This window comes from Microtus pennsylvanicus, chromosome 21 (genome assembly GCF_037038515.1).
Source record: "Microtus pennsylvanicus isolate mMicPen1 chromosome 21, mMicPen1.hap1, whole genome shotgun sequence".
NCBI classification, from domain to species: Eukaryota; Metazoa; Chordata; class Mammalia; order Rodentia; family Cricetidae; genus Microtus; species Microtus pennsylvanicus.
In genome coordinates, this window is record NC_134599.1 from 23,420,936 (window position 1) to 23,436,839 (window position 15,904).

At 46.8% G+C, this 15,904-nt stretch overlaps 1 protein-coding gene across 5 annotated transcripts in view; it reads left to right on the forward strand.

The window, feature by feature from the left end:
- The first annotated feature begins 1,708 nt into the window (after nucleotides 1-1,708).
- Ltbp1 (latent transforming growth factor beta binding protein 1) overlaps nucleotides 1,709-15,904 on the forward strand; it is a 381,235-nt gene continuing 367,039 nt past the window's right edge. For 4 of the 5 annotated variants that reach the window (XM_075955859.1, XM_075955860.1, XM_075955862.1 and 1 more), the window contains exons 1-2: nucleotides 1,710-2,274; nucleotides 3,259-3,329. In XM_075955859.1, the coding sequence (XP_075811974.1) occupies nucleotides 1,799-2,274; nucleotides 3,259-3,329 (547 nt within the window). In that variant the 5' untranslated portion in view covers nucleotides 1,710-1,798. Of the gene's footprint in view, nucleotides 2,275-3,258; nucleotides 3,330-15,904 lie in introns of all 5 variants that reach the window. The other variant, XM_075955861.1, reaches the window with a different exon arrangement.

Here is a 15,904-nt window from a genome sequence, read left to right on the forward strand (position 1 = left end):
CACTTTGACCTGACTCTGAGGCTGAACTCAAACTATTCTGCACAGAGGGACAAACTGTGAAGGCTAGAGGGGACTTTTCGCCCAGTTGATGTGTGACGAGGCAGCAGGGTTTCTGGGAGTAGAGGCGACATGCCTGAGCCCTGTGATAACTGGAACTCATTGTAGGCTGGGCCAGGTCTATTTCTTTGATGGCAGTGGCTCGAGGACAGCGCTCTTGAAGGAAGCCGGTGTTCAGGTAGCTGACCTTGAGGCCGGTCTGTTGAAATCAAACACCAGTATTTCTGCCATGTACTGTACGTATTTCCTCAACTTGAAACGACGTTTTCATCATCAATGGTTCTTAAATCATTCTCACTTGCTACCAGTTGACCCAAGCTGGTAGCAATAAAAAAAAAGGGGGGAATCAAAATTATGAATATGAGAGAAAACCAAAGCCTTGGAAAAAAATTCTTCTTAATTTATGATTTTAAAAATTTGTCTCTTTTATGCGCATCTCTGTTTTGTCTGCATATGTGTGTGTGTGGGGGGGTGTTTCAGAAGAGGGCCTCACATCCCCTGGAACTGGAGTTATAGATGGTTGTGAACCAATCTGTGGATGCTGGGAATCTAATCCAGGTTTTCTGAAAGAACAGCCAGTGCTCTTAACCACTGAGCTATTTCTCCAGGCTTTCTTTCGTTTCTTTCATATATATATATATAGCTATTATCAAGGACTTTAGATTTCAGGCATGGAATAACAGCATGTTTTTTGTTGATAACATTGTTCTAATTTAGACGTTAGCAGTAAAGATGTCATTTCCCGGTTTTCTCCAAAACTCTATTTCACCGCTCCCCCCCCCCCCCGCATCCCCCCCTTACACACGTGAGGAATACTAAAAGCTCCACTCTGTGAGGACCACCTCCAGGGCAGCCTCTGCGACTTTCTTCATCTACATGAGCGCCCCCTGCTGCCTGCCCTGAATTCTCGACCCTCCAATACCAGAACTAGGGTACCACCAAGTCACGGAGTGTCATCCTAAAGAGAACCTTCCTTTTGATCCAGTGGACAGCTCAGCCTACTTCGGATAGCCCTTTCTGGGACCCGACCTAGTGTTTTAATCCGGCTCCTGCCGACAGTATCCGAGGAAACTCGGGGAAGAAAGTGCCTGAACTTTCAATTGTATAGCCCAAATCTATAGGGCTGCGAGAAGAAAAGGGCCGTTCCGGCACCTTGCTGAGCTCTTTATCTTCTCTAGGGACTGGGGGCCGAGGACTCGGGTAGCAGGGACCTCAGTCCACCCGACCCACAGCCCTAATCTCTGGATGCAGAGGGTGGTGGCTCGTTTTCGGGCTCATCTCAAGCTTTCCCCAATTAGGATTTGCTGCCTGACGTCACGTCTGCCGCAGATTGGCTGTTCAGATCTGACACACGGCTCCACCGGGGCGAAGAAACTTTTAAAAGACTTTGCAGCCGGGGCTGCCTCCGAGCGTCCAACGCTCACGATCGTCCTCTCCCACCCTCGCAGGTCGGCGTCTGTGGCACCCCGACTGCACCCCGCGACACCCCAGCTGAGCCAGGGGACCCTTACCTTGGGCAGCTCGCGCCCCTCCCCTACTCTCCACCCCAACTCCCGCCCCCCTGCTCGCCACCGCTCCCGGCTGGGGTCCGCTGCCTTTCAGCGGCCCGCAAAGTTCCCTCCCCTGCGGCCACCCAGTCGGCCTCCACCCCGCTGCGCGTCCCTGCTCTCCGCCGAGTCCTTGGGGAAAAGGAGCGAGTGCGCCGGGGCAGAGCGAGAGGCGCGGCCGGAGACTGCCCGCGATGGCGGGAGCCTGGCTCAGGTGGGGACTCCTGCTCTGGGCAGGGCTACTAGCGTGGTCTGCGCACGGCCGGGTGCGGAGGATCACGTACGTGGTGCGCCCGGGCCCGGGGCTGGCGGCTGGAGCCTTGCCTCTGGCTGGGCCCCCACGGACTTTCAACGTCGCGCTGGACGCCAGGTACAGCCGCAGCTCATCGGCCACCTCCAGCCGCTCTTTGGCCGGGCCCCCAGCCGAGCGGACCCGGCGCACCAGCCAGCCGAACGGCGCGGCCCTACCCGGGCTGCGATCACCGCTGCCACCCGAGCCCGCGCGTCCAGGGGCGCCCGGCCGGCAGCTCCACTCTAAGGCCGGTGCTCAGCCGGCGGTCACCCGCTTCGCCAAACATGGCAGGCAAGTCGTGCGCTCCAAAGTGCAGCAGGACACCCAGAGCGCCGGGGGCTCCAGGCTGCAGGTTCAGCAGAAGCAACAGCTGCAGGGGTAAGCCCACTCTCTGCCCGCCTCGCGCGCGGGGACCCGCCGGGGCTCGGGGATTTTCTCCTCCCCACCGGGGGCGCTGCGGGAAGGGGCGAGCGCGGGGGAAGCCCGCTCCCTTTTACTGGCGTTTAACTCCGAGTGCATTGTTAAGGAGCTGCGGGGGAAACACAAAAGGCATTTATTTCTTCCCCGGGGCGTAACCTCCAGTGCGCAAACCCTTCTGCTCCTAGACTACGGGCGTAAACATGAAGTCACTAGAGCTTAATCCCAAGGCATCAATTAAACTTTTTGCAACTCGGTTTTTATTTTGGTTTACCTAATGAAAAAGGGATTGTGAGTGAAAGTTGGCTTTTAAGACCCAGCTCTCCTTGGGCATACTGGAAATTGTAGACTTGAATTTCCTGGCACCTGTGGGGTGGGCGTCCTACGGTGGTAGGGGGTCAGGGTCAGTGAGACTCAGGGTCATGGACAGCAGTGGGGCTTGGAGAGTTTGTTATTCGGTATCCTTACTGTACAGCTTTTCCCCCATCAATCACAAGTTGTGGTGAGGGCGGTTTAATTTGGACATTTGACTTTTCTCCCTCTTCAAGGCTGGATCCCTTGGGTGTGATTTCGTGTGTGTGTGTGTGTGTGTGTGTGTGTGTGTGTGTGATTCTCTCTGAATCGAAGTGACCCAGAGAATATGCAGAATACATTTGACTCTGTTTTAATTTGGGGATGAAGACAGTCATTATTTTGGAAGTTTGGATTTATTCTCTATGCCCTTGGTATGCAGGCCCTTTGGTTCCTCCATCCTTCGCAGGTGAATGAATGGTCCCTTAGCCTTTCCACTTAGGCAGCTTTGGGTTGGGCATCCCGAGTATTCTTAGAGCTCTCTCTAATCCAGAGGAATGCGGAAGCAAGAGACTGGCTTTTCAGGAACGCTCTGAAAGCTTGACTCTTTGGGAAGGGAGCATCGCTGGACTCAGGGCTCTCGTTTTGTTTCAGGATCAATGTCTGCGGAGGGCAATGCTGCCATGGCTGGAGTAAGGCTCCTGGCTCTCAGAGGTGCACCAAACGTAAGTTGCTGTACTCACAGCGGCCTTGCACAGCGGGTCAGGTGGGGCTGTATGTGTGCATGGGGGCAGGGCAGGGTGGGGGGCTCTACAGGAGCCTCTTGAAGAGGAAGGTACTGCCCTCAGGAGTTGTAATCTGAAATACAGTCCACCTGTAGCCTGTAATACCATCGAGGAAGGACTGGGTTATGCAGGTCCACCCAGCCTGTGTTTTCTGCACTCAACCCAGGCGTTCATCACTGCCTCACTTGAGTCAAGTGCTGGGGGGGGAGGGTCGGTCCCGTTTGAGGGTAGTCTGTGTGCTAGAACCAATACGATTAATTTAAACATGGCGCCAACCAATAAGAAACATTCTTTTCGAGATCCTTGCCTGGAATCCGGCAGGGATAGTTGCTGTGCTGGGGACTGAGTTGAAGGCTACCCAGGTGCTGAGCAAGCTCCTTCCCAATGAGCTGTTAGTACACTGTGCATCAACATAGACAGCCACACACTCCCCGCCCCCACCTTTCTGGAATTACAGACCTAATCTAAGCAGGCCCAACATTAAAAAAGAGCCACCCACATCCTCCATCTCTGAGATTCTTTTCCAGAATCTTCCTGCACGTGGGGTTTCCCCAGGTAATATGCAGGCTTAATGATATTATTTTATTAGTAATACACATAGATTTGAGAACACTGAAGACTATTCCTTATAAACATTGTAAAGTAAAGATGAAGCTAAATGTATACTGAGATCCCCTTGACAAGTTAGCCGAGAATAAAAAAATATTACTTCCATTCTAGAAAAAGTAAGCATTAAAAGTTTTTTAAAAAAATTTAAATTTTTTTTAAAAAATTAAAAATTTTTTATGTGTATGAGTGTTTTACCTGCATGTATGTCTGTGTACTATGTATGTGCCTAGTACATGCAAAGACCAGAAGAGGGTGTCAGATCCCTGAGAACAAGAGTTCTAGATGGTTGTGAGCCGTCATCTTGCTGCTGAGATCTAAAGCCAGGTTCTCTGCACAAGCAGCCAGTGCTCTTAACCACTGAATCGTGTCTAGCCCCAAAGTAAGCATTTTCTGTTCTTTTTTGTAGAGCTTGAGCTATTGTTGTATGGACTGGAGTTGTCCAAAATTTCAGCTGCTACTGATATATAAGAAAACTCAGCAATGCGCCTTGTGTATTAGTTTGGGTTGTATAACACTGATGGAGGAGTAAAGACTTGATGCAGTCATTCTGGTGACCCTGTTTGTTGAAAAATACCTATAGTTCATGAAATAAACAGAGGAGTTTTAAGGGGATGAAAAGGACTCATCTCTGTGTTTTAGGGTTTGGGCTTTGATCAGGAGTACACACACACACACACACACACACACACACACACACACACACATTTTAGACCAGGTTGTCCTCAAACTCACAGAGATCTATCTGCCTGCCTCTGTGCTGGGATTAAAGGTGTGTGCCATCACTACCTGGCTTTATTTTCTGTTCTTAACTTCTTGGATCATACTGGCAGAATCAACAGATGTGGCAGCCATTATCCTCTGTTAGGATTGCTTCTCCAGTAACTGCACCTCCCTCAGAGCTGCTAAGACACATTCGGCCTGTGACAGCCCCAAGGCAGGGAGGTATTGCTGTGTGAAGGCTGAACACATAGGGCAGAAGGGGAGAGAGCTTGCTTGGTGAAGTGTTTGCCATGCAAGCATAAGGACCCAAGTTCAATCCCTCGACCCTGCCTGAAACAGCTGGGAGACAAAAACAAGTGGCTCCCTGGAGCTTGCTGGCTGGTCAGGCTGGCCTCATTGGTAAGTTCCAGGCGAATGAGAGACCTTGTCTCAAAAAAACAGAGTGGAGGGCTTCTGAGGAATGCCATTCAAGGTTGGCCTGTGGTCCCTATGTGCACAGCACACACGTGCACATGTACTGGAACACATGTCCACCCATACAAACACTCACCCACTCACCCCACACACATACAAACCAACAGAGCCTGCTGCTGCATGCTGTGGTTAAGAGCACTGCTGCTCTTCCAGAGGTCCTGAGTTCAATTCCCAGCACCCACATGGCAGCTCACAACTGCCTATAATTCCAGTTCCAGGGGACCTGACACCCATGGCAAATAACCAATGCACATAAAATAGATAGATAGATAGATAGATAGATAGATAGATAGATAGATAGATAAAAAAGAAACTACCTCGATAGCGAGCATTTGAATCATGGCTTACTGCTTCTCCAGGCCAGGGAGGTAAGAACACATGTCTGCCTGTGTGTAGCTGGCTTTGCTCCCTGCAGCTCTAGAAGGAGGAGTCACTTGTGGGTTGAGAGAGTTAGGACTGCGCAGTTGTGGTTGGACCTGGAGGAAGTGGCTGTACTGTGTACGTCTCGTGATACCTGTGACATACACCTCGGACGGGTTCATTTTTCCTTCTGCCTCTGTGGATGACGCTGTAGATGACACAAATGTAGACAGTTCAGTTCCCCTGTCCATCCTCGTGTTTCTCTGATCAGTGCTAGAAACGCCAATCACAACTCCTTGCAGGAATAATTGTGTTGCTGTTGAAACAGAGCCTGGGCAGCTAAGTACACCATTCAAAGCGTAGCATCTATGAGAGGAGGGCTTTTAAAATTATTACTTTTATTTATGCGATTATTTTTTTATTTTATAGTGATACATATGTATGTGTGTGTGTATGTGTGTGTGTGTGTGTGTATGTGTGTATGTATGTATATGGGGGGAGTTCAATGCCCATTGAGTCCAGGAGAGGGTGTCAGATCCCCTTGGCTTACAAGGTAATTAGTTCTAAGTAGCCCAGTGTGGGTGAACCTGGGTCCTCTGGAAGAGCATCAATTACTCTTAACTACAGAGTCATCTCTCTAGTCCAGAGATGGGTGGTTTTAATGGGAGTCTTCTTTTCGGTGTGTCCTGAAAGATGAAGGAACCAGTGTCTTTAGACAGGACCCCCAGAGTTAACATTGGTCCCATCCACTTGTATCCAGGGATGAGCTGCATGAGGCCAGAAAGGCCTTAGGTTTAGAAGACCCATGTTTGATGCTGAACCCTTCACCAGCTATGTGGCTATGTACCTGGTCTCTCTGATTCTACATTTTCTTCTCCAGAAATAAATAAACTAAAACCAGGCTCCCCTGGATTGCTGAAGGTGTCAAGGTGAAAGGAATGGGTGGAAAGTCATGCCAAGACCAGAGACTCTTAGAGTTTAGTTTTGCATCAAGTCAAGTAAACTCTCACTTATATATAACATGACTTTCTTCTTTCCCTGTGTGTGCATTATTATTATTATTATTAAAGCAATGTGGATTTTCCTTCCCAACTACACTGTGTATCCATTATGTCTGGGGCCAAATGCTTGGGCCAAACAAGTGTTTGGGACTTTGATTTTATTTGAATATGTGTTTATATATAAAGAGATGTGTTTGTATATATGCTTTATATATAACCTGAAGGTAATTTTACACAGCATTTTCAGTGGGCTCGCATTTTGACTGGACTGTTTCCATGAAGTCAGGTATGGAATTTTCCACTTGTGGTGTCTGATTGGTACTCGGAAAGTTTTGAATTTGGAATTTGAGGCTAGAGATGCCCAATCTGTCTTCCTTTAAAGTTATTGTGTTATTATGTACCTTCAAATGGTTTATTTTGAAAAGACTTTACAGGAGATTAAATATGCAACGCGGGGAGATGACTCAGTCAATAAAGTGTTTGCTGTGCAAACATGAGGAACAAGGTTCTGATCTTTGGTGCTTGAAGTTGGGCATGGAGTTATGAGCCTGTGCCTGTCTCTAGGAGGTGGAGACAGTGGATGTATGGAGTTTGTTGGCTAGTTTGTCTAGACAAAGTGGTGAGCTCTGGGTTCAGGAAAGTCACTCAACAAACAAACAAACAAACAAACAAACAAACAAACAAGCAAACAGTGGAAAAGAACTGAGAAAGACATCTACCTCTGGCTTTTATGTCCACTTATAGACACGTGTGCAAACTTACACTTACCCAAGTCCACACATACGTGTGAACTTGCACGCACGCGTGTACACACACATACACATGAAACATTCAATACCGTCTCTAGCTCTCTTTGTGTTAGAGCTTGCTGCTCAGGGGACAATATTTTAAAGTATTTGTAAAATGGATAGGAGGTGATAGGAAGCATCCTTCCACCAATTTCCCCAGTGAGATGACTTCAGTAAATGGCAATGATACTCAGATGACAAAATGAATTGACGTGCGGATCCCTTTCAGTCTTTTATCCTTAATTTGTCGAGATAGGACAACTGTCCTTGAATGTAATTTATTATGCAAGAACACAAAGCCAGCGATGGGTCAACATCACCAAGTGTATAGGTAGATTGCAGTGCACAACCCATGGTATTTGATAGTTCCCATACTTTAAGGATAATTTAAAGGGTTTACATAGGTTATGTCAACTGAGCCAGAAGAATCTCTGCTTAGGGGGTTGGATGTGTTTGTGGTCTTCATTGTTTGATTAATTCAGTGAAGAAAATAATGCATTCCTTTGGGCCAGCCTGGATTGCTTTGAGTTGATTGAAATTTAATTTAAATGTGCCATGGGTAAATGCTTCAGAAGATGGAAGATTTAGTGAACCTTAAATTGCAAACCAGAGATGAGAAGCACGCAGGCAGCAGATCCACACAGGGCAAAGAATGCCTCTGTGCAGGCCACCATGGTGGTCCTGGGGTTCCAGCCACAGTCCCTGTGTGGGGATGCCAAATTGCATGTTATTGCTGCTTTTCCACACAGACAGACAGACACACAGACGGACACACTCACACTCACCGCCTGTCTGTGTAGTGTCTCTGGGAATTGTAGTCATAGCATGGGCTATGTCTTTCCAGCTATTGGGGACTGTTGGTAGTGATCAAGCGACGGTATCCCATGTGTTCTCCTTCCAATGACAACGTTTATAGAAGGATTTTGTGGCTTAAGGGACTGTCCTCGGAGTGGAAACATTAAACCCCTGATGTGTGACATTTTCCCCTCCTCGTTTTTGCATTTTTCCCTTTGTCTAAACTACCTCATCATTGTTTCTTCTAGTCTTTTTTTGTCTCTATGTTTTTCCAGAGTTAATGTGGCTCAGAGACCAACTTTGCCAGCGGGTTCAGATCTAATGAGGAGATTGAATGTGGGAACAGAAAACACAAAAGAAAGGCTAGGGGAGTGAAGTGGGGCTGGCAGGGTGAGGCAGAGGGGAGAGGAACGATGGCAGACAGGACTCCAAGCGGGTGCCTGGCACGTTGCAGACCTTTGTAAACGCATGCATGGTTCTTTCATTTATTTAACGGATATCTGTTTAGTTTTTATCATGTGCCAGGTTCTATGAATAGGGGAGAGATGCAGCCAGCTGCAGGGAGTGCGGAGTCTGGTTTTACTCACGGAGCTCAGGGCCCATCAGATGACTTGTTCTCTCCTTAGGAAGGAACAGAAAATCGATATTCCATTGCTTTTCCATTGGCGTTCAGCCCATGCTGGGGCGGGGGTACAAACCAAACCAAAGTAAAAAAAAAAAAAAAAAAAAAGGAAAAGAAAATCTGAAAACCAACCCTAGAAAGGCTTACTGAGTTCTATGCAGAGGAGATCTAGATATTTAAAATCTCTGTGTCAGAGGCTGCTGTCAATCGTCGCATTCAGGGGGGTGTGGCTTGTGGAGGGTGGGTGACCCTGAGGGCACCCTCGGGCTGTCTCCTGACCCCTTTGGCTTGGCTCACTAGCCCAGCATGAGAGAGAGGCCCGTGATGATCACATATTTTTCGCAGGCCTGCCATGACCATTGACAGCTGCTTTGCCAATACATCTGCCGCAAAGTTTACCACAGCAGCTGCTGGGAGGGCTATCCTGTCTGCGTCTTCAGTCTTTGCCCCAGTTCTGGGAGCTGGAGTGGGAGGCTCGGCTGGAAAATCCTGTCCTGTAACACAGACACTGAAGAGAAGGGAGAGGGACCCCGGGGTCAAGTTCACAAGGGGTCAAATATGTGTTCTCAACACTAGTTAAAACAAACATTTAGGAACCATAAATTCTGTGTTGTGGTAGTGCTTAAGTCTTCCTGGTGAAGCGCTCCTCCAGTCCCGCCTGGTCTGTGCAGCACCCGCTCCCAGGCTGGTCTGCAATGCTGAAGCTTCCTAACTCTGCGGCAAGACCTTTGCCAGCCGCGGGACTATGCTGTTTCTGACTTTGTCATTCATGGTTGAGACTATCCCAGGCACACTCAAATCCATTCCAGTATATAGATGATATTGTCTTAAAATGCACATTTTCCTTCCAAGTGTTGGCAAGGAAGGAGTCAGGGTGACAGTGAGCTTGAGGGCTGTGTCACCCCTCTTAACCTTTGACCCTATTAGGTCATAAAGGGGCAGGTGTGGTTAAGGTAACACATTACAGTTACAGGGTTTGTTTTTTTTAATCTTCATACCCTGTGAATTTACTTTTTATCATTTTTATTTTATACATTTTATTATTATGTATTTATAATTCATATATATTATACATTTTATTTATTAAAACCATGGGGTTTATTGAGGCATCAGGCGTGATCTGTCACCTTGTTATAGTGACAATCAGTGTTTTACTATCTAAATTGGCTCCCCGGTTTTTCAAATTACATTTAGTGTTCACCACTGGAACAAAACCACACACTCTGAACTAGATGTCTTACAGCCACAGAAACTTATTGTCCCACCGTTTTGGTGGCCAGAAGCTGTAAATCAAGGGCTGGTAGGGCTGGCTCCTTCTAAGGACCTCTCTCATTGCATGCCACCGTTTCCTACTGTGTGGCTACACCCGGCCTCATTCTGCTTAGGCCTTTTGTGGTGTCCAAATTCCCACTTGATATAAGAATTCCACTCTAGCTGGAGAGATGGCTCAGAGGTTAAGAGCACTGGCTGTTCTTCCAGAGGTCCTGAGTTCAATTCTCAGCAGTCACATGGTGGCTCACAACCATCTGTAATGAGATCTGGTGCCCTCTTCTGACCTGCAGACATATATGCAGACAGAACACTGTACACAGTTCTTAAAAAAAGAAAGAAAGAAAAAGAATACTACTCTCACCTGTAGTAATATGAAGCGGCGGCGGGGCTATGTCCCCAACACCTCAAGCCGCCTGCCTGGCTAGCTTTACCCGAAATAATTACACAGACACTGTATTCATTTAAACACTGCTTTGGCCCATTCCTATCTAGCCTCTTCTAGGCTAATTCTCACATATTAACTTAGCCCATTTCTAATCATCTGTGTAGCGCCCCTAGGTGCGCTTACCGGGAAGATTCTAGCCTAAGTCCATCCTGGGTCGGAGCTTCATAGCGTGCGTCTTCCCTGGAGCAGGTAGCATGGCGTCTCTCTCTGAGGTGTCTGCTCTGGAGAGGAGAGCTGTCGAGTCTCCTCACTTCCTCTTCCTCCCAGCGTTTTGTTCTGTTTACTCCTCCCACCTATCTCCTAACCAATGAGAGCCAAGCAGCTTCTTTTTATTTAACCAATGACCTTCCTCCATCATTTCCCCTTTTTCGGTTTAAACAAAAAAAAAGGCTTTAACTTTAACATAGCAAAATTACATATAACAAAACAGTTATCAAGTAAAAGTTACATCAGAAACATTTATACATATAACAAAATTGACCGTAAATCTCTATCAATAAAGCAAAATCTATACTAATGCAAATTATTCATGTCTATATCATATCCCCCTCTAAATGTAAAAGAACATTTATAAACTATATTTGGGAACATGGGCGCAGTTTTTTCTCTCCAAACTGCATCCTGCTGAATGGGGGCATCGTTAATTAGGTCTTTCATGGTATAACCTGTATGCTAGTTTCATCTCAGTTGGCAGTTGAGCAAAGCAATTTTCTGAAGATGTTCACAGCAAACCTTCAGGAGGACGTGGTCCATCATACCAAATCGGAATAGAAGAAATCCATAGAGTCTCATCCTCTGTGAAAACAAAAGAAGACTCTCTCCAAAGCATCATATCCTTAGACCCAAATTCTGACATCGTAATACCCTTATATCCATTCTGGTTTAGCTTGGCAGCCCATGTAATGAAATGTCTCTCTGTACTTAGCTCCTTCACAGTCAAAAATTTTAAAGAAAACACAATGTACATAATCCAGACTCTCTGTGAATTTTCCATTTTTACATAGCTTATTTTTCTTTATTTCTTTTAATCTCTTAACTATCTGTACTCTGTCTCTTTAAAGACTTTACCTCTTTTTTTTTTAATCATCAACTTTATTCTCTATATTCTTTTTCTTCTCTCTCTCAAGCCTACGTACATTCATCCAACAGTGTGACTCATTTAGTGGTCTGAATCTGTCCTATTGTGAATCTACAATTTTTTACTATCCAGGAGCACTTTTGATTTGCGCCTTTAAATCACTAGGCGCTTAAGAATCTAAGCTGTGACATTCCTAAATTAACTTTTTGCTTTTTGAGCGTATATCTGTAGACCAGGCTGTCTTTGAACTCTCAGAGATCCGCCTGTCTCTGCCTCCCAGGCATTGGGATTAAAGGTGTTTGCTACTACACCTTGAACTCACAGAAATCTGTTTGTCTCTGCCTTCTAGGCACTGGGATTAAAGGCGTGTACTACCACACCTTGAAGTCACAGAGGTTTACTTTAAGAATTTTAACTTTTAGTCTGCATATATTTTAACACTATAAATCATTTAAAATTTTTCTTTGTCTTTGACGTTCTCTTTACTGTATCTCTGTTTTTCTGACCACATGAGTCTTTAATGTACCAAGCAATATCAGTAGGACTAAAGCCGTGGCTTTGACGGCTGGATCCAGCCCATTCCTTAGCTTTCCAGCCTCATGGCGGATATACAGGCTGCAGCCATGTTTATAGCCACACCTCTATGGCGTTTCAAGGTCCCTGCCAGCCAGCAAGCTACAACAGACAACACTCAAGTCCTCTCTCAGTAGCCGGCCCTCCTGCCTCAAACAGTCAGTTTGCCCTGGCAGGATGGCCCAGAAAGCCGGCATTTTTAAACAACACAGGTTTGTTCCTGCTGCTGAGTCAGGAAAATTTCAAAATGGAGGACATACCATTTTGTGCTAGCTCTGGGGCCACCAGGTAGGAGCGGCACTCAGCACTTTAATTCTGAGACTGAGCGTGCAGCACAGAAATTCTTTTCATCCAAGTAACATCCAAATCTGACATGCAGAGCACTGCGCTGTCTGAAAACATGTCTCTGTATGGTGGCAGGAATCCACCATGCTCTTCCGCCTACCTAAGCCTGATTCTGCCTTCTGCCCAGGAGCAGGCGGGGAGCTCTGAGTCATCATCACAATCTCAGAGCACTCTCCTTCGGATCCCAAGCGGGAACACAAACATAAAGCCAGAGTTTGCACTGGTGGCACAGCCCCAGGAAGCCACGCTTTGAAATGACACAGCGTTTTTTCTGCTGCTGTTGCCGAATCAGGAAATCTCTCTACAGCACGCCACCAACAAACAACAAAAATCTGTGTTAAACTCTCTCTCCCTTATTTTTAAGCCTTCTCAGGTTTTTTAAGTGGGTTTAGTCCATTACGTTGGGCGCCATTTGTATAATATGAAGCGGTGGCGGGGCTATGTCCCCAACACCCCAAGCCTCCTGCCTGGCTAGCTTTACCCGAAATAATTACACAGACACTGTATTCATTTAAACACTGCTTTGGCCCATTCCTATCTAGCCTCTTCTAGGCTAATTCTCACATATTAACTTAGCCCATTTCTAATCATCTGTGTAGCGCCCCTAGGTGCGCTTACCGGGAAGATTCTAGCCTAAGTCCATCCTGGGTCGGAGCTTCATAGCGTGCGTCTTCCCTGGAGCAGGTAGCATGGCGTCTCTCTCTGAGGTGTCTGCTCTGGAGAGGAGAGCTGTCGAGTCTCCTCACTTCCTCTTCCTCCCAGCGTTTTGTTCTGTTTACTCCTCCCACCTATCTCCTAACCAATGAGAGCCAAGCAGCTTCTTTTTATTTAACCAATGACCTTCCTCCATCACTCACCCACTTTCCTTTGCCAGTCCCAGCGAAGATCCTCCCTTCAAATCAGCTCACAACTCACAGGTACTGGTAGTTAGGATTTCAACTTATCTTTTTTGGGGTCCGGAGAGGGGAGCCCATTTAGGCTCATGAGTGCTGTGCACAGGGGCAACTCAGAGGTGGCTTTGCATCCCCACCCCCGCGGGCATTTGGAGGTTTCCTTGCGGTGTTTGAGGACTTCATTGCTGTCCTGCCAAGCAACCCTTGACTATAGATTTAGCTTGGCTCCTTTCCCACAGCTCCTAGGTGTGTTACAAGAGACAAGGCAATTGTTGCAGGCGATTTGTTTATGCCTCTGGCCATTTTTCTCTGGCCTGTTTTAGGGAGGTCTAGATGAGTGATTCTCAAACTCTGATTATCTGGCGAGTTCTCTGCAGGAGTTATTGTTATGGAGTCCTAGACTGGGAGCGCCAACAAGGGCCCTGGAGTGTGACACCCTGACACCAGTCACACCTAGGTGACGAGTCAGCAGGTCCAGCCAGTAATCTGACACTGGGTGTGGGAGACGAAAGGTCAAGGCCACACTTACAAATTAGAGGAATAAAAATTCTAAGGCAGGAACCCTCTTCCCTCAGATGAGCTGAAATTTTAGTGTAGTTGTGTGTGCTCTTTTCCATCTTTAAAAAAGATTTACTTAGTTGCCTCTTTGCCGAATGTATGATTTTGCAATATTTTTGAAATTTGGAAATATTTCTAATAGCGTCTAGATGATTAGAAGCGTTTTAAAACTTTTGTATTTCTGTCACACTCTCTCTGTGTCTCACCCTGTTTCTCTGTGTGTGTGCACATGCGCATGTGCACGTGCATGTGCTTGTGCCCCACAGTGCAGATCAGGGCAACTTGGCTCTCTCTTTCCACCATGTGGGTCCTGAGTCTTGAACTCAGGCTTTCTGTCAGGCTTTCTGGAACATGGCATTACCGGCCTAACTATTCTATTAGCCCCAAAGATTTTTATTCTATTGTATTAAGTTTTAAACATTTTAACTTTTAGGAGTGCTTGGATGCATGTGTGTTTTCTATTAAACTCCCAATTTTAGAAAGGATTTATTTGTTTATTGACTTTTATGTGCATGTGTGTGTGTGCCTTCTTAAACTTCTATGACTGCTTGAATGCCGGAGTCTGTGACGGTCAGAAGAGGGCATAGACACCTAGGAACTGGTGTTACTGGTGGTTGCATGACACTCGGTGGCTGCTGAGGGCTGGACCCAGGGCCTTGGCAAGAATAGTAGGCAGGCACTCTTAACTGCTGAGCCATCTCTCCGACTCCAAACATTTTTAATTATAAAGCCAGGAAGTAATATATCTAACGGCTGTCTATTACTGTTATGCTTCTAAAGCTCCCTGATATGGCAATTAGCTCTAATGATTTGAGTGGAGGGAGAGGCTACGGCCTTATTTTTCTCAAATGCATGTTTTACTAATAATGACTCCTTTTTTCGTGCTGAGAGAATTCAACATAATTTGTCAGTGTCATACCAATTGGTTGTTGTTGGGGAACTTGTGGGAAAATACGCAAGAAGCATATTTAATGTATATGCTTTCCTTTGCCTATTAATTTGCTGTACTATTTATCATGGACTGAGTACTTCAGGTAGCTACAGTTACACGTACTGGGAATGTGTGTGGACCACGTGGCTATAGGTAGCAATACTACTGGGTGCCTTCTCTCCCCTCTTCAGCCTCACCTTGCTGGTCTTGTTTTTCTCTTCCGCTCATTGCTTGCTCTCCTTTGATCTGCCTGAATTAGAGGCCTCTTGGGTCAGTGCTGTCTTTGGAGTTAGGGTGCAGGGCTCGGATCCTGACCTTCATGCTTCCTCCCTGCGTGGCTCTGGCAAACCTCCTCTGAGAACCTGAGCAAGGTAGGTTAACTCCGATCAGCCAAGTAGGTAGAATAGCCTGACTCTCATTCTGAGGCCTGCTGTGGGGCTGTGTGAGCCCATTCATGAGAAGTTCCCGAAGAATAAGGCCCCTGCTTAACCGATTTGACATCAATGGCTCAGTTGCTCTGGTTGCTCAGAGCTGCCCTGGCTCTTTTCTTGGAGCCCACACACTGCTTAGGTCTTTTGGTGAGAAAAAAAAAAAATCACCGCTCACACTTTGTTGTTCTCAAGTGCTGTGATTTTCCTTTGCTTGGCTCAGCATTTGGCCGGGCATGTCTGTTGCTTGATCAGTGTTGAGCTCCCGGGAAGCATGGTTCTCTCTGTTACTTTTTTTCTGTGCCCAGGCTCCTTGGGTTGCCATAGCACCAGTGTTAATTGAGTTGCATAGAATTACATTGACTGGCAAGTGTTACTCAGTGGGTTAGAAATACAGTCCCTGAAATACCCTGTGAGGGTCTGCCTTCTCCTCTCTGGGTTGATTCTCATTTGACAATCATTTCCATTCGCTTTGCTTTGCGTGCTTACCCTGGCCCACCAGACACTGCTGCTTACGCCGGCTATTCAAGGGCACACACCTTATTCAGTTACCCACCCCCTCTTCTCTCTGTAAGGCCGTCCTGGCACAGCCCAACCCTTAAGATGACTTTTCCTTTCCCCCT